This window comes from Calypte anna, chromosome 17 (genome assembly GCF_003957555.1).
Source record: "Calypte anna isolate BGI_N300 chromosome 17, bCalAnn1_v1.p, whole genome shotgun sequence".
NCBI lineage: Eukaryota > Metazoa > Chordata > Aves > Apodiformes > Trochilidae > Calypte > Calypte anna.
In genome coordinates, this window is record NC_044262.1 from 4,447,453 (window position 1) to 4,466,591 (window position 19,139).

The 19,139-nt window shown below is 45.7% G+C and overlaps 1 protein-coding gene across 6 annotated transcripts in view; it reads right to left on the minus strand.

The window, feature by feature from the left end:
• Positions 1-19,139, minus strand: part of DNM1 (dynamin 1) — a 64,109-nt gene that overhangs the window by 21,111 nt on the left and 23,859 nt on the right. For all 6 annotated transcript variants that reach the window (XM_030461483.1, XM_030461480.1, XM_030461484.1 and 3 more), the window contains exons 5-14: positions 18,670-18,768; positions 18,188-18,348; positions 17,004-17,146; positions 16,790-16,925; positions 15,543-15,610; positions 14,602-14,740; positions 6,531-6,617; positions 6,271-6,341; positions 5,783-5,834; positions 3,208-3,321 (exon numbers count right to left, since the gene is read on the minus strand). In XM_030461483.1, the coding sequence (XP_030317343.1) occupies positions 3,208-3,321; positions 5,783-5,834; positions 6,271-6,341; positions 6,531-6,617; positions 14,602-14,740; positions 15,543-15,610; positions 16,790-16,925; positions 17,004-17,146; positions 18,188-18,348; positions 18,670-18,768 (1,070 nt within the window). The remainder of the gene's footprint in view (positions 1-3,207; positions 3,322-5,782; positions 5,835-6,270; positions 6,342-6,530; positions 6,618-14,601; positions 14,741-15,542; positions 15,611-16,789; positions 16,926-17,003; positions 17,147-18,187; positions 18,349-18,669; positions 18,769-19,139) is intronic.

Consider the following 19,139-nt stretch of genomic DNA (forward strand, 5'->3'; position numbering starts at 1 on the left):
CTCTGGCACAGTCACTCCAGCAGAAACAGTCACCCTTGCAGAGCAGAAAGCACAAATGGGTCCCCTCCAGCTTCACTGCTAGGGACCACTGAGCACACTGCTCATTGCATCTTGCCTACAAGGTCCCCACCAGCAGTAGCTCCAGCCCAGCTCCAAGACCCTCCTTCCCAGTAGAGGAGCAGACTTCTGCTTTTTATAAGGGACTCAGGCAGAAGGACTGATCAAATCAAGTTCTTGCATCGTGTCCACTATGGAGGTTGCTGAGCAGCTAAAGCAGCCTGTGTGCTCTGCTGCTGCTCTGGCCCTGAGGACACAGTGGCCTCCTTGGGCAAGGAAATCTCACTCTATATTGCCAGCAGCCAGAGCCAGCTCCTCCCCACCGCTGGCCTGCAGCATAATCCCACAGGGTTCAGGAGATGCAGGGACCTCAGGAGGGTCTCCAGGTCTTGGGAGGCCAGCTTTCTGTGGGGCCACTCTCCATGGGGCCAGTGTTTGACTCACTGAAAGGAGACAGGAAGAAAAACAGAGCCCAGGAGCACACACACATGCTCCTGGCAGCAGGGCAGACTGGGGAGCCAACTTTCCACCCCCGCCTGGCCTGCTCCTTCCTTCCCCTCCCACTCCCCAGCACACTCCTTCAGGCCCCTCCAGAGCACCAACAGCCATATATCCCTGCTCACATGCAAGGCTGGGCCCTTTAAGACATTTTAAGTCTCAGTTCCTCTCTTCAGAGAGAGGGAAAAAAAACAAGCCAGCACTGTGGAAAGACTGGTATGTCACTAATGGGGTCCAGATGTCTTCATCCTGCAGACGCTGGGTCCTGGCTTCCAAAACAGGGCAGGGAGAGGCTGTGCCCCTTCTTCTCTCCTCCCAGCTCCAGAGCTGCTATAGCCTAACCCTCACCCCCACCACACACCTTCTCACCCTGCTCCTTCTTCCTCCATCATCACCCACAGCTCTGCCACCACCACTTCCCATCCACACAAGATGGATTCAGCTCCCTCCTGGTTCCCCTTGGAAAGCTGCCAGAGCGCTGAGGAACTGGGACAAGAGAGCCCACAGAAATGCAGGGTGGGGCAGACAAAGCCTCTCCCCCCCCCTTCCTCCCAGAGCTTAAATGAAGAAAAATCATGGCTTCCAGCCTTTAAAAACACATGAGAACACTTCAGGAGGTGTAGAGGACACGAGTCCTCCTGAACTGGTGGCAGGGGAGAGCTCTGGGACAGACATACAAAGAGAACCCTGTCTGACAGAGGAACATGCCCTGCAGACAGCTCGTAGGGATGGAGCCAGCTGCATGCAGGGCTGAGGGCTGGGAATCTCCATATGCTCAAGGCTCTCCAAGCTGCCCTTCAAATGCACCAACTTTTGGCCTCACTCAACTATGGTGTCCAGGTGGAAATTGCTTCCCTTCTCCCTCAACATCAGCCAGCGACCAAGGAGCTAAACTTCAAAAGGAAGCAAACAAAAACATGTTTCCCCTTCCCCCCTGCTCCCAGTCAGTGGAAGACAAAGGCTCCTTTCTCAGAGGCAGCTCAGACCCCATCAGCTCTGGGTCCTCCTGTGTTTAAGGGACCGAGGCTGCAGGAGCTGTTTACATTAGGCAGCTCTGCCTCTTGCTATAGAGAAGGGAAACACTACAGACCACTGGTTGCTATTGACCCCCAAGGCTACCCTCCCTCAGGAGGAAAGGGAGGTCCAATCCCCATCTTAGGCAACTGGAATTTATCAACAGTTTACACATCCCCACTGCAGCCCTCCCTCCCACTCTCAGGGGAAGAACAGGGAGTTCTGATCATCTCTGCAATACAGATGGAGCAGCTGGTTTTGATTAAACTACTTGATGTTTATAACCACTCGACCTGCATATACAACCTAGTGGAAAGTGAAGCCTCCTCAAGCAGCTCTGAATACAAAGGGAAGGGGTCTTACAGCTGAGACACACAGATTTATCAAAAGACATTTCAGTGCCTGGTTCTTTAATTAGGAAATTGCTGCCTGCTCATCCATAGCAGCACAGCAGCAGTCTCCATGCAGAAAGTGATATTTAGAGGCTGATTCATCACTGTATTTGTCATCATTTCCACCTGCTGAGAATGAAACAGACCCACTGATACCAAGTAGAGAAGCCAGCCCCATCTGCAGCTCCAAGGCACACTACTGTGTTCCTCAGAACACCTGAGGGGCACAAGCCACAATAAGAAGCAGAGCAGTTTATTTGCAATCAGAAACCCCCCATCAACTCAGAATGCATGACTACCAGACCAGGCATTTTTCATCCCCCAACACATTAAGTGGAACTGTTTCAATCATGTTCTCACCAAAACCATCCAGCTATTATTTCTCTTTACAAAGTAATCAGAAAAGACAATTATCTACCTTTGCCTTGCACACAAAGCAACACAATGTTGACAATGTTAATTTCAGCTGGGACAATTCTGTTCACTTATATTCAACATATATATACATTTCCAATTGAAGCAGAAAGACCCCACAGCACATTGCCAGAATACTTAAGTTCAAAATTTTCAAGGAACTCTACATGTAGAGTAGGTCCATGTTCCCATCAGTGATACTCTGCACATCACTATTTTTGGAGTGATACTCCAAGCATTCACGATTCAAACAATTTTAAAAACAGTGAGTTAACTGGTATGTTCAATATAAAAGCATTACAAAAAAAAAAAAAAAAAAGGAGGTTTGGCCTCCTGAGGATTCAGTAAATAACTCAGTCAGGAGTCAACACATGAGCTTCAGGACCACAGCTTCCACTGATACACTCAGAAAGGAGAGAGCTTTTTTTCTTGTGACCATGAGAGATGCATAAAAACCTCGGCCACGTTCCTTCAAGAAACTCAGGGTGTCCCCAACAAATAAAGAAATAAGTTCAAATCTTGGAACTAACCTATCACACCCTTGATAACAGCTGCCACAGCAAGACAAACGAAGGTGAAATTAATTCCAAGTGTCTGTCAACTTTCCGCTGTTCCAGGGCTTTGAACATGGATGATACTCCTTATGGGTCAAAAAAGCCATGTTCACATCAATTCAGAAATGCTGAGACCACAGGGAACGTGGCCCAAGGACAGTTTCAGACAGTATCACAAGCTGCAGACTGTGCTCAGAAGATACATCTAACATTCAGTGAACTGAAGGGTTATCCTCATTGGGTACCTAAGACTCAAGCCACAGAGTGAAGCTACTCACCTCATCATCCTTGTACCAGGAGAGGTTCTCTGCTGTCAGGACAAACCAGTACTCCTTGGAGCCACCCTTCATGATCCCAATGTTGTTGATGGTGAGCCAGCCCTTTCGGATGACCTAAAGTGGTAGAAGCAGTGAGCATTAACAAAGCCCCTAAAAGCCTGGCCTTAGGCAACAGAGGAAAGATCAGAGGGTAACCCTACACAGAGTAGTATGGAAAGACAAGGAACACCATGCTCTCTGCTGCTGCCAGAAGAGCCCCCCACTCAACCAGCCAATGAAGGTTTTTGCCTCAAAAGGGCCAGGAACAGTATGAAAAGGACGCAGGAAAGAACCTGACAGTGCTGTGCATTATCCCCTCTGCCAAGAGGAATGCAAGGAAGAACTGCATCAAGAGTACCTCAGACACTGGCACAACCTACAAGCACCAGATCACAGCAACACACCCAGAAAAGGCCATGCCTAGAGAAAGTCAGGACACCAGCACACCTGTCAGCACACTGCAGTGAGGAATACTTCACCCAGCTCTGGGGTAGGGTGAACCAGTTCAAGAAGAAGAGATGGGCAAGCAACCCAGAGAGAACTGAGTTTAGTGAAAAAGAGACACTAAGTGTAACAGAACAAAATGGTGCATCTGGAACTGGTACCCTGAACTTCAGCATGCCAGGGTATTTGAGTAGTTGTATTAATTAGGGCAAAACAAGTTCCTTTTAGTCTATACATCAGCCAGGCTACTATTCTCTAGGGAACTCCAATTCACCAAGTGCTTGTTTAGAGCCTCACACATGCAGTAATCAAATGCAAGTTTGCACCAGCTTGTACACATTAGCTTGTGTATGACTATTTCTGCAGTGTTAACACCCCAAAACATCCACATGCATTCTGTGTGTGCACCTTGTTGGATGGATGTGCTTGCTGAAAACTACCGGGCACTGAAAAACCATGCAACTGCATCCTGGCAAGCTGCACTCTGTGAGCAACCTACCATAGGGGTACACAATCCTTTTAATTGTCAATTTACCCTATAAAGGTAAACATAGGAGCACTGGATCTTCATTTCATGCCTACTGTTAAGCTCGAGATAGTCCTATTCTCTCTGTGGACAGGAGGGGGCAGTGAAACAGAACCACACATCCTTGGATTACTGCTTTTTATCTCCACCCACTCAAAAGATGTACCAGCAGTTCAGAATTTTTCCTCAACATTCTACCTTTCCACATCATTTCTGCTTCACCTGTGCCTAGTGCCAGCTTCCCTCCTCTCCCCATTCAGCAGCAGAGGGAATAATTTGTCTACACACTGTTCTTGCCTTCCCAGATGCAACATTAATGTTCATTAGCACACCCTGCTGAGTGGCCTTCTACTCACCAGGATCTCATCCTGCAAAGGGGAACCATAGCAACAGCAGCAGAGCAGGAGAGGAGCAAAGAGAGGAGAGATTGTTACTAGGAAAGCTGGAGCAGGAGAAGAGGCTCAAAAATTAAAATAAATTGGAAGCTGGTACCAAATCTTTTACCCCAGATGTTAACAAAAGCAACCCCCATCCCAAAATAAAATCTGCTAACGGGAGAGCCAAAGCACTTTAGGAGTTTGCCCTTTGCACTTCCACACCCAGCTCCTGTGTAAGGTGCACTGCAGAGGATGGGGATCCCTACCTACAGCTGCTCTGAGATCCCAGGAAATGGATGCTTGGCCAGTCCAGCCTGCTGACCTACCTACCTGCCAACAGCACTGAAACAGGCTGCACGTTTCTGTGCAGGGAAATGTGGTCAGAAGTGTTCTAAGGAGGATGGATGTCAGGAGTGAATGTTTAAAACTACTAAGCAGCAAAAGCCTCCACTTCCCTTCTCTGGAGCTGTTTGTAAGGATTTGTTTCTACAAGACCTTCTACCACAGACAATCTGCCATATCCCCTGCAAAACTAGAAGTGTCGTCACCCCCTTTTTAAAAAATTTTATGTGCACTCTTCACATAGTTTCTGAAAGAGTAAGGGAACTCCTTCCCTCCCCTGCTGTCTTCTCCCATGGGTGTGTTCTCATTCATACCCAGTGCAACCATGACTATAATAACCCTTTGTTTCCCTGTACAGAGATTTAAATATATCCACTGAAGTTTTCCAGAAGAGAGTCCATGAACTCTCATGAAATCCCTTTCCAGACAGCAGATGCCACTGATGGGAAAGACAGCTAGAAAATAATTCTGTACTGTAAGAGTTCAGATCTAGTGCTCTGTACCCCTCTCTTCAGCAGAAGAGCTAGCACAGCCAGTGGAGGAGCTGAACAACAAGGATTTACACAACATCAATAGGGATTTTTACCAGAAAAGCAAGACCAAATCTTGATTACCAAGTATTCATTTCCTTCTACAACTTTCCCTCCATTGCTGCTACATGATCAGTTCTTTCTGACTGCAGCAAGCCCAACACACTATTCTCCAGGTATAAACAGAGTTTGATGAGCGGAAAAAACCCAACAGCTTAGAACACTGCTGCATTCAGTCCAGCACTTGTCCACCTGGTAGGTTCCAGGTAGCATACAGGTCCTTCTTGCAGCAGTGAAGGAGATAGAACTTGGCCTACCTGGTTGCCAGCTGCCTTCTTCTTGCTCATCTGGCTGCTCCTCTGCTGAGCACTGCAAACAACAGCAGAGACATTCAAAACCCCTCAGAGGCTCTTCTTTATCACCTCAATCCTGCTCCCACCAGATGGGTGCTCCAGTGAGTTCATGCTCCTCACACCACTGCCCTCCATGCCTTGACAACCCAATCTATTCCCACCAGCTCTCTCAGCCTGGTTTACTCATCTTCTTCCTCCCACCTGGACCACACTTGGGTCACTAACTCTTCACACCTTCTGCTTTTTCCCCCCCTGACACAGCCCTAATACTTTAACTCCCTATTCTCCTCCCCAGCCTTGCCACTGAAAACCAACCAAGCAGTCCTGAGAGCTGAATGATACTTTGGGATCACAACACCAGCATCAGGGCTTTGCAGCCCATTTACTGGAGCAGCTATAGGACAAAAGAAACACATGCAGAGAAAAGTAGGCAATAGGAGGTGGGTGCTTACTTGGCAAAGCCAATGAAGTCCTCATGGTTTGTGTTCATGTAAGCCAGCTCAATGTCTATGAGAAGCATGACCTGCCAAACCAGAGGCACAGAGGTGAGTGACTGACACCACTAATAGTCAGCAACAGACAGACCCCTGAACCATTGTCCCCCTGTGATCACACTTCTCTGTGTGATCCCTTAACTCAGGCCCCTCTAGGCTGTCCTTTCAAAGGGACACCCCACCCATCTCCCCTCTTACATCCACTCCTGATTTCCTACCTGGTCTTTGGTTCTGCCTTCTCTCTCACGGATGTGAGTGGTAACAATCCTCTCCATCTCCTCACGTAGATGAGGGTATTGGCTGAGCTGCAGGAGAGAGAGAACACGTGCACATGGGAAAGGGAGGTGTAAAGGGGGAAGCAGCCCCCCCACATGTATACATGCATACATACACCTTGCAAACCAGGATTTTCATGGGAAGTTCTAGAAAGCTGGACTTGCAGAGATTTTTCCAAGTTCCTGGGGGTCTCTTGGGGACAAAGTTCAATCCCACTTGCTTTGAGCTTCACAGAAAAGCCCTTTTCACTCTTGAAGCAACCTTTCTGCCTCATCAGAGGCTGGCTCCAAACCCACATCATTACTCCTGATATGAGGCTCTTTATAAACCCCAAAGGTAAACACACTGCTTAATGCTTGTTGGGGTTTTCCCATTAAAGTGACCAATTTCTCAAGACATTTGGCATCTCATTGTAGTGGGCTAAGTAGGTGAGTGGCCTGGTGCTGTGACCTGCTAAATCCTATGGGAAGTCTCTGGGGCAAGTGAAATGGATTTCAATCCCTATTTGCTGAGGCACTAAGTGAAAGCATTTGTCCTTCTCCAACACCTGCAAGCAGAGACAGAGGATCTGACCAACTCGAGGGCAGACGTCTTCAAGGAACCCTATGCTCTGAGCTGTTTCTACCTGCTCTCCACCTGTGCTGGGGCAGGATTACATAGCTGAGGTCTGCATCCACATCACACCTATACCACATTTTTGCCACATTACTGAGGGGGGAATACTTTCCAGTTTCCAGTGAACTTTAGTAGCTGTGGTTCAACAGAAGAATATCTACAGCACCCATATGGGAGAAATGCTTCCAAAATCAGCACCCTTAAAGCCCTCTGGGTTCACACAGCACCTGCCCACTTGCCTAGAATTAAGCCTCTGGTGATTTCAATACAAGTTACTGTATACTTCTCACAGTCAAATGAAGTTAACCCTCCAGACCCAGGATCTACCTTTTCTTCCCCACTTGCCTTATCTCCTGTGAAATCATTCCATCCAATTTTTTGTAACATTACCTCCAACAATTTGATTATAACATCAAAAACTTTTCTACTATCAGTCCTATATCCCTTCAAGGAGGTGTATAAAAAAACCTCACTTGCCTATGATCTGTACAACATTTGTTTTGCTCCTCCAGCTTACAAGAGATGCTGCTTAAACTGTGTCAGTCTGTTGCTCTGTACACATAAGCAATTGTCATGTACTAAAAGGAGCTGGCCCAAATTGTGTAGCCTCAGATCCCACACTATCCAGCAGCAATATTCCCAACATCTGACTACAGAATTTCAAACTCTTTCAGCACCCTTTCAGACAAGCATGTTGCAACAGCCTGGAACTGAATTTGAGGACTGGCTTTCACACTGCCTATTTTCAAATGCGTGGTTTGTTTTGAGGCAGGAAAAAACAAGTAGTTTCACCACCACCACCTTTTCTTGAAAGCACAAATGGGGTGTTCTCTACGATCTTTATGGTTCAGGCAGCTGGTTGCTTCAGAGACACACAAGCAAAGCTTCCTGTTTCCTTTGGGGGGTTGGCAAAGGATAGATGGGCAAGTTATGTCAAACAGAAAAACAGGAAGTTGGAAAACCTCTAAGTCTCAGCTTCTTTGCTTAAAAAAAAAAAAAAAGTAAAAATAAAAAACCAAACAAAAACAAGAAAACAAACCCCACACATCAAACCTCCCACCACCACCCCACTTCCAACCAGTACAAATGCACACAAAGTACAAAACAAGTTGTGATTTATTCAGAACCCAGGTCCATCCAGCAAATCCATATGCAAAAGTAAATTGACAGTTCCCATGCAAGAGCTTCCATTCTCAAGCATGCACAGGAGAAGCAAGAGTGGGCAAGGGAAGAAGAGACAGACAAGCCACAGGACATCACACCACCAGAGAACATGCAATAGGGCCTAGAGGGACAAGGAGTTATCACCAGCAGTACAAACAGCACCCAGAAATGCCATGACTCTGAAAGACAGGAGAGCAGGCGACCCTTCAAGGGGTTAAGTCTGTCAGCCAGGGATCATGTCCCAGCTCAAGTGGGTTTTCAATCCTGTTTTAGCTGCATTTGCCTGTTTAATCAAAATAGAAGCTTGCAGCCCTCTTTGAAAACCAATTTGTTCCAATGTTCCTTAGTTCTCTTCTTTGTAGATTCCAGGAGTACTTGCCAGCACACAAAAAGATCAACCTTTAGCTGAAGGGTTGCTGACTTGCAAGACCTTCCTGCACTTCTGAGATACTGCAGTGCAGTCTGGCACAGAAGGTTCCTGCTTTTGGAAAAACACTAGCTAGGACACTGTCCTCCTAAATGTAAGGGCTTACACGCTTACACCAGCTTTCTGGTGATTTTGGAGCATTTAACCAACAGAAAGAAGCTCAGAATCAGGCCAGTCAGAGAAAAGCTGTTAAGGGCTACCTTCTCTTTAACCCTCAACTTTCTCTAATAGTCAAGACATAGACAACTGCAGATCTCTTGATACAGCAAAGCTGTATTTCAGTAGAAAACAGATGGGTTTGCCACCTTCTGTGTTCTTTTCTGATAGTCTCATACTATTCCATATATGCAGCTCTAATATCTCTAATTAAAGGTTTCTTTACCATCTGGGGTGAAATGAAATAACTGTGACAGCACACGAACAATAACACACAATAGTTCAGGACAGCAACAAACCAAGGCTACAGGACTGTTAAGCTAATTCAAGAGGTGTTAGCCCAAGCAGTCTTCCTTTCAAGAAGGCTTGAGGGACTTCCAGTGAGTTCAAAGATTTGGTTTTGTCAGCTGAAAGGCAGCATCAGTCCACAAAACAGCGAGCTGGGTATTGCCTTTCAATTAGCATCAGTCCTAAAGTAGCCTTTGCCAGATGTCATCTCCTAACAGCACATGCTCTTGTCCACATCAAGCAGGTAGGGTTGTAACATGCAAGATAAATATTGCAAATTAACTAATACCCCTGTGCTGATACTACAGTACGCCATCAAAACTCATCTCAGGCTGGATACTATCCTAAAGCAGTCTGTGGCAGTCACCTTCTACTCTTTCAGAGGTGGATAATTAACCTTCTCACTGCATGCAGACATTTTACTCCTTTTATATTTAGTACTATTACTACACATTTTCATTGATGCAGTTATTTTCCACCTATAGCATCTGCCCCCCTGGTCTCTCCAGCTTTTATTACAGCCTTTAGTCTGCCTACAGTGTCACTGTTACAATCACCTCCCTTACAAGATTATCTTGGTTTATCACCTTGGAACATCTTCACAAGGTCCTCCACCATTATCACAGATTAAAATCCACAGAGCAAGTGGGTATCCAGACACTAATGACATGGTCCAATACAGAAACTGGAATTCAACATTCACAGGGTTTTCATGATCCTTCTTCCTTCCCACCCAGAGCAGCCAGATGCAGAAAACAGTGTAAGCTATCAAACCTATCAAAATAAAAAGCCCACAAGAAAAACAGGCTGGAACGGAATTACTCTGCCTGACCACATCAGCCCCCACAGTCTGGCAAGAACAGAAGTTTGCAAGAAATAGACTGGGCAGAGCTTGGGGCACATCAAAGATGCCTCCCTAACAGAAATGGAGTATCTAAGAGCAACCAGACCTTACTAGCTCAGCTCTTGCCTTGACTCTGAACTCCTATCAATTCTTATCTTCCCTTCCTTCCCAATTTATGTAAATATGTTGGCAAGTCTGGCTGTAACCCTGTAAGAGGGAAATTGTAATTTTCAAATCTTAAAATACCCCATGAAGCAGCCCTTTGCAACTCATCTTCCAGAACAAACTTCTGTTGTGCCACAGATATGTTTCTGCCCCCTCACTGGGGAAGTTTAACACCAATAAATGCCACATCTGCTTTTTTTTTTTTTTTTTTTTTTTTTTTTTTTTTTTAAAGGAGGCATGTGGTGCCCTCTCCTGGAGGAAGCCATCCTGGGAAACAAACTCACTCCTGCCCCAACCTCTGAGCAGTATCTGACACCCTCCATGCTACTCAGGGCAGTTTCTTTCTCCACCTGCTGCTGCCCTCAGGCTTCACACCAAGGAAAGCATCCAAACTCCCTCCCCACTGAGCACATGGAGCAAGACCAGCAGGAGGATGATGCAGAGGGTGTAATGCCAGGAAAAGCTTTTCCCCCAAGCTTTCTGGGACGCTAATCTTCTGTTGACTTGGAGTATCTCTTGCAGAACCATCCTGCACCTCAAACTTAATAGACTTGTTTTGTCTAAGATACTGCTCAAAGTAACTATGCAGAAAAGATGAAACCTGCAGACTACTCATGCTGTGGGGACACCAGGTCTTTTTCTGGCTTTATCTTTTTCAAGAGTATCTGATTTTTTTTAAGGGGGTCCCAGAAAAAACAAGTTTGAAGTTCCAAACACACAGACAGTGGTACAGCAAATGGGGCTTGCAAAGGGTTTAATCCACCCTGAGGTGAATGCCACTGAGCCAGACAGAGGCACATGCTATGCCTGAGTGATGCACTGCATCCCAGCTCACGTCTCAACTAAAGAGCCCATCAGCTGACATCCACTTCTCTCAGCTTGCCTTTAAACTGCTCTTATAATACCTGCAGGTTGCTGCTCTCCTTTAGATGCATCTTTACATGCATCTTCTCTCTCTAGGTTTGCTGGAGTTCCTGGGGGGGGGTTGTGTGGAGAAACAGCATGGACACGTGTGAGCAAGGGGTTGGGTATTGACCTTTCTTTGTGGTTTTTTTTGTTTTGTTTCTTTACCTTTTCGCTACACTTTCTGATGGTGGATGTGAGCTCACTCACTACCATATCCACACACTTCAGACTCGGCTCCTTCAACTTCTGCACCTGCTTTTTCACTATGGCTTCAAAAGCGAGGTCAGGCGTGAAGAGACCCGTTCTGCATGGCAGGGGCAGGGTGGGAGGAAGCAACGAGGAAGAAGAAAGCAAAGCAGAGAAAGAGCAGGAGGAAGGAGGGAAGAGGAGGAAGGAAAACGGGAAAGAGAGAAAACACAAGGCAAAATGAGAAGTGAGATTTTTGGTTCAATTCCATTAGTTTACTGAACCAGGTGAGCATTGCTATGGGGCCTGTGCACTGCCAAGTATCAGGAGAGTCTACAGGCAAGTGGAAATGGAAAAGGGGGGATGAGGGAGGAGCAGCTGGGCCAGTGAAATGGTGAGCTGTCAAGAGCAAGGTGAATGGATAGAACCCCCAGGAATCAAGTGATCTCTTTCTGAAGGAAAGCTGCTTTGGATTTTAAGACAAAGTTCCTTGCCACAGTGAGCCACTGCCTCTTCCCAGAGGCTCAGCACATCTCATTTCCATTTGTCTTAGGCACTCCCCTTTCCTTCCCACCACAGTTATCCCCTCTTCATGTTTTCCATATTGCAGCTGCAGTCAGCCTGAACAGGAGCCAAACTAAGACTTGAAAAGGTCTGTCACTTGCATCTTGCTCTGCAGAATTAACAGAATTAATGCCTCTCAGTTTCAGGGATTCAAAGTGCTCCCCTTAGTTAGCCTATTCATCTCATTCACCTTTCCTGCAAGATTAAGTTCCTCAGAAAGAACAGATGTACCCACTACTTAAGACAATGCAAACATACTGTGGGGCATCCACAGATTTACAAAGCATCAGCCCCAATACAAGTCTTTTTGAGGGTTACAAGGAAATATTTTCCACTGCATGTGGCCCGAATTCTCAGTGGCTCCACCATGAAAGAGCAGAAAGTCCACAGAAACTAAAGTTACTAAGATACAGCCAAGATAAATCCAATTCAAAACTACTGCATCCAAGTAAGTTTTTCATCCCATCATTAACAGTTTAGAGCTTCCACCAGGATGCTCTTTGTTACACAATTGGAGTGACTTGTTTTAACATGGAGCATTACTGCTTTGCAAGTGCTTTCAAGGGGACAATGTCCCCTTGACATGGAAAGGACTTCGTTGCCTTGCTAAGGTACAGTTAATAGTCAAACCTGGGCTGCCTACAGCAAACAACCAGTCCAGGGCTAGCTATAAATAATCACCACCTAATTTAAATCTTATTTCTCCCAGCATCTCATCTTTCACATCTCTACAAGACCACAAGCAACACCAGTATTAAGACAATCTTCAGCACACATTATACAACCTAAAACTAGTTTGCTTTTTAAGCATCAAAGAGAATACATTACAGGATTCAGTTTCACTGAAGGGTCTCTCTCCAGGTGCCAACAATACCCCTCTTGAACAAAGCAAGGGAATTTCCAGAGTTAAGTTCACATCCTCTGACTCAGCAGTGATTTCCCACTAACCCAGTTCCCTGCAAAGCAAAATACTTTCCCTCTCCAGAGTTGGGTGGCCCTGCACAAAAAAAAGGAACTTAAACAAAACAAAAAAGCAGTAACTTACAATAGCCAAGAATCACCTGAAGGCCAACATCTTGTTTCTTCAGATACAAAATTGAAACCATGGCTAGCTCTGAAGTCAACCATTAAATTCTTAGTAGGATCTAAGCTAAAATGGAAGACTTTAATCCTGAATCTGTGATATTTCCTTCCATCCCTGTGATTTCTTCTCCTCCCTTATTTCTCACCTTGCTACACCCACCACCTGATCACTTGAGGAGTCTGCCCCTGTCAGAACAGATGGTCTATTCTGAAATTGTCAGTAAAAGAGGAAAGAAAAACAAACAATGAAGAAAGAAGTGGGAAATGGAGGAAGGATGCAAAGAATAAATGGGAGATTTTTAATAGCAACTGATGGATGGAGAACAAATCAAGAGAAGCTTCAGAGGGCATAAAAAAAGGGCCCTTCTGATCCAGTTAGCAGGCGACTCTGGATACTTGGCAGCCCGAGGGCCTGTGCTTACCTGTCGCCAGGCTCTAATGGCAATTTTCTGGGTGCTCCCCCACAGTCACACACCCCAAGAGAGGACAGCAGGACAGAAAAAGGAAGCTCCTCCAGCACTCTAGAAACCTGAGCACTCTCTCACTGCATCCACTTTGCTTTCCCAGTTTGTCCTGGGGTGCAAAGCATGTGCCTGCATGACTGAGTCCTTCTGCAGAGGCTCTTGGCCCTAAGGACCAGGCATTTCTGCAAGCAAGGGCAAGTATCACCACTGGGACACCTTTCCCACCCTTGCAGAGCCAGGGTGTCAGGCTCTCCAGACACCTCCTGCAATCCCCATTTACCTGCACCTGAACACTCAGTGGCGATTTCAGTCTCCAGAGTGCCCACACCACCATCCTAACTGAGGTGCCTTTTCACCAGCACCCAGCCCTGCCTGAAACAGCAAGCCATGGCTGAGAGGAACAGCACAAGTCATCTTATCTTGCTGCCTTTCAACCCCAGTCTCAGAAACAAAAGCTGCCACGTCCCAAGGGTAGAATCAAAGCAGGTTCCCTCCCTCAGCCCCAACAAATACCATGTGGATACCAAAGGGTAACTTCAGGTATACCTGAAGCCCTCACAGAGAGCAGGGGGACCCCAGGGGTTGATGAGGACATTTCTAACTTGCTTTCTTCTCAGCCATGTGCTGCTCTTCCAGAATAGGACATGGACCAAGCCAACCAGAAACCAAGCCAAACACCACAGGAATGCTTCCCTGTGATACAGCCCACAGCTATAACTGCTGCAGCCTCTGAAGTTCAGCTCCATACATCCCCCCCAGCCACCCAAAGGCTAGTCTGGCATAAACACTCACTTCTACAAGAAGAGAGGGGGGAATTTAAATCCCAGTACCAAAATTTAAAGCAAATGTGGCCACGTAAGGAATAACCTTGGTTTTAGAAGGAATCAGGAGTCATAGTACAGACAGAGGGGTGGTAGGGACATCTCCAGCATCCCTCAGCTCTATAATATTGAAAGCAGGGCCATGGCCCATGTCCTGAAGCACTTCCCTTCCTGTTTGGCTTGTTGGCTGGATCGCCCCAGGCTGGTACAGCTCAGGTCTAGTCATGCTGAGGAGGTGGCCAGAAACACTGAGTGTGGCTGCAGGCAAATCCCTGCCCAGGTCACAATGCTGCAGGTGGAGGGTGCCAGCTCCATGCTGCCTCTGGTTACCTTCTTGGTGCACTGTCTAACGGTATTGATTAACTCCGTAATGACCATGTCCACGCATTTCAGGCAAGGTTCTTTAATCTTCTTCACCTGCTTTTTCACAATGGTCTCAAAGGCCATGTCGGGTGTGAAGAGACCGGTTCTAAACACCCAGGGTGGGGATAAGACAGAGCAGGAGGGGGAGAGGGGGCAAGGAGAATGTCACAGCGTTACACACACATCTTGGAGCAGGCACCACCACCACTGAAACCCAGCACACGGGGCTGGGGAGTGTCATGCCCCCCAGATAAGCCCTGACTTAAGAATCCATGGAAAATGGGGGATGCTTGGCAACTCCCAGAAAGGAGGTGCTGAGGGCAAAATGGATCCCAGCTGGACAGACTTGGCCAGGCCATGATTTCAGCTCAGCCACCAGGGTTACCCTGGTTGCTCTGTCAGTTACCCTCTGCTGAAGGGAGCACAAGTTTTTCCTTGCTACATCCTGGGGCCACTGGGATCCTGGCAATGGGCACCCTCAGATCACCAGGGGAGGAGTGCTCATTACTTCTCAGGACACAGTTATGTGCAGCTAACTGCTGGTTAGAATGGAGGCAGAAAGTGAAAAACTAACATTTTAGTTTTAACTAAATGAAGGAGTAGCATAGGCTTGCATCCCTCTCTTCTACCCTTTCTTATATCTAGCCACAAAGAGGGAAAATATGTCTATTTACCCAGGCAGTTTTACCTTTGAGGCTTCTGCAACTCTCACATGGGAAGAGAAAGCAAACTGACTTGGGATGATTGTCCCTACTCCCAGATTCAAGCCAGTGGGGTGGGTCCAAGGAGGTTATCCCTCCCCCTTTGTCTGACCTACCGTACCTCTGAAGTCTTCAAGTCCATTCAGAAGGTCTAGAGGTATTTACAAGGTTATGCAGCCAAAGGTCTGCCTAGCATGTGATACGTGCCTGATACCATGGATGTTCTTGATGGCATAGCTGATCTCCCGCCGCAGCTCCTTCTCATCAAACTCCATCTGTACCAAGAGAGAATTTTATCAAAAACAGTCTTGAGACTTTTTTGTGCAGCCCCAGGATACCCAGCAGCATGCTTTCCAAAGATGTTCCACGCCAGCACAATCATGTGACAGATGAGTTATTAGCTCAAGTGTTGGGTACAGAATTCAGCCACAGAGCTTCAATTGCCAGTGCAGACATCCTGGACAAATATGAATAGCTGAAGGGCTACAGTTACAGATGCCAAGTCCCAGAAGCTCTCAAGGAGCTTCTTTGAGATGAAGCAATAGGACTGAAGTGCTAGATTGCTTTCTAAAACAAACTGATGTGTCTCCCAAGACTTGGCATGAAGTCTTGGCAGCTGTTTTATCAGTGAACACAACAAATAGATTTACTATTCATATTAAAAAATTTATTATCCAATACAAGGTAGGCTCTTGAGTTTCACTGAAAAGACAATATTGTTCAAACAGAAAAAATGAAGCAAAACAGAGAAAACCCAGGAGGGGAATTATTTGGTTCTTGAGTCTATTGCAACTGACATTAAGAAGTTTTTTTCCTACCACTTCTGATCAGGTTAGTTTGCTTTGTGATGCAAAAAAAAAATAATTATTTGATTAAAATCCTCTTCAACTCTTAACACAGTAGAACACTTTCTACACTGTTCTCACCTCTAGGCCATTGATATGGGACAGGCAGAACTAATCCCAGCATATCTACATCCACTTTTCTACTTCTTGAATATCTAGTAGGGCATCCTTAGGTCTAGCCTGGTGCTTAGGATCAAGGCAATACAAGTTTCAGCACCATTCATACTATATTGAAATTCAGTGAAAGAATTTTTGACACAACATATCTGCAAGGACATTCTGTCAATTATTTACTATTGTTTGTGTTAAAGAAAGTTAGTTTGCACATTTATTTAGCATTTAGGATTTAAACAAAAGATATATTGTCATTTAATCAAGAGAAATTAAAGTTCTGTCAAAATGACAGGGATTGAGGGAAAGGTCTGCACTATGAGAAGGCTCCCATAAAGGAGACAAAATAAGTAAAAAAAAGGTGATAAAAGGAAAAGCATGAAACAAAGTAGTCAAGAGAAATGATGAGAGATACCAAGAAGAATAAGGTGACAGACAAAAGAGGTAAAAAACAGGCAAGAAGACCAAGTGGGTCTGAGCAGCAGAGGGAAGCAGTACCTTCACCAGCTCAAAGGGGAAACGCTCATGGAAGATGCGGTTAATCCTGGCTCCTCCCGACAGCTCATAGGTATCAATCTGGTCTCCAGAGCCTTCAATGCGTTTCTCAAAGTCCACAGCAAACTGCTGGACCATCCTGAAAGAAAATAAAAAGCATGAGGGAGAAGTCATGGCTGAGCAGTCATCTCCAGGGAGGGCCATGCAGCTGACTTACTGAAGCAGAGCTTTGGTCTTGCGCGCGGGGTCATCAGGGCGAAAGTTCTTGTACTCCTCTACCTCCTTCTCAATGGAGAGAAGCTGGCTTTGGAGCTTGTTCCTCAGCCCTGGCAGGGTGTCACGGATGTGGTTGGTTAATTGCTGCATAAAAAGAAGGTTTAAGATGATAATAAACCTCTAGGTGGTTATCGGGAAGAGTCTGCTACCTCCACACCACAAAATAAAGAGGAACGCTCCTCTCTTCTGTGTTCAGTCCTGCTGAGTGGTCCTAATAAAAGTCTGCCCCAGGATAGATTCCAGTTATGACCTGGGTGTTTCCTGCCTCCCCAGCTCCCACTTATTGCAGCCCTGTTCTTGACCACTTTACCTCCTAGCCTGGTACAGAACTCTCATTCATACAAGCCTGCTGTCTCCAGCCCAATAACAGCTTCACATACAAGTATAGCATTTGCTATTTACACCAAGAAAACCATCTTCAGATTAGCACTCCACTGACAGTCAAAGTGATGGTTAAGCTCTTTTGCAACAAGAAGGGTGCCAAGGCAATGTGGAAGGAGCCAAACCCTCTAAATAAAAGGGTTTCCACAGAGCACAGCTGGGAAAAATTCAAGTTTAAGGGTGAGTATTTAAATAAGGGGGGAAAAGAACAAAGTAATTCTTCACTTAAGGTAGTATTTCAAGGGACCTGAGACAGGAGATAAGAGCCTTAACAGACTGGAAAAATTACTACCACTATCACATTTTAAATCAATCTCTGAAGCTTACTGTTGGGTACAGAGGCCACTAGAAATTTAGAAGCGATCTTTTAGCTTAACCAGAGAAACTTTGCATCCCTACAGTGCAAGTGCCATGAATCAACCACTGATTTTGCATCAGAGGCATGAGAGAATAAAGCAGTGCTCTGCCTGTGGTGTGTAAGCTCTATTATTGGCCTTAATGTATAATAATATTGATAGAATGAAACAAATCAGACACATCAGAGGAGCTGGACCTAAAATGTTTTTTATGATGCAGCGAAGGAAGAGTTAACCAACTCTCACAAGTCTTGCCACAGGAAAACCTTTTATCAGCTAACCACAAGTTTTTGCTTTCCCTGTATTCTTCCACCTCAGAAGAGCCCTGCTGGCCAGCCTCCCCATTGCTGTGGCACAGTGGGCAGCTGTTCACAACTCCTGACAGTACCTGGTTCAATACTTTCTGCAGGTAGGGGGTTCCCATGCGATCAGCAATGTGTCTGTAGGCTGGGTGGGAGAGAAAAAATTTTCTCTCTGCAGCCAGAGCTGCCTGAATGTCCTTCTTGCCATCAATGTCCTTCTGACTTCTGTTGACAACACCGATGTAACCTGTAAAGTGGGGTTAGAGATCAGGTGGTTGCAATGATGAGTTTAAACAGGACTCAGACTGAGAAAAAAGTGCTGGCAGCACTGCAAAAAGGGAAATTCTAGTGGCAACATATTATTAGGAACATATTGGAAGAGTTTAAACCTAGAATCTCCTCTGAATGGGCCTCAAGTTCTGATATTTTGGTATGAAGGACAAAAATTACTATGCAACTGAGACTTAGATTATTTATTAGTCTTTCCCCAATCATAGGATGTACCCCAGACTCATTCATTTGAGGCTCCTCTGTTGAAGTCCTTAGGACAAAGCACAAGGAAACATACCTCTACGAAGAGGGAGTAATTTATTTTCTAGTACATCTCGTGCATCAGTTCCTTCATCCATAAGATCCAGCTTAGTGATGACTCCAATAGTGCGTTGCCCTGTGGAAAAAACCACAACCATCCTTGATCAAGTAAAGAACCCATTTTATTCTGTTCACAGAGCTCAGATTGCCCAACCTGGCTACTCAAGTGCTCTTGAACTCCCACTAGAGTTCCCATCACACACAAGATGCTATAAGAGCAAAACAATCAAGCTCAGTTCTCAATCATAACCTGCTGAAACACACATCCTATGCCACAGCAGAAGGATTTTAGTGCAGATTTCTCTATTTTTCTCCAGGCAGAGTAAAGATGACTAAACAAAACCTCTTCAGAAATGGAGCTCAGACAAAAGAAAAAGAGAGTAACAAAAATTCTATTACAGTAGCTCTAAACACTAAAATTCTAAAATTCACTAAACACCTCTCAGA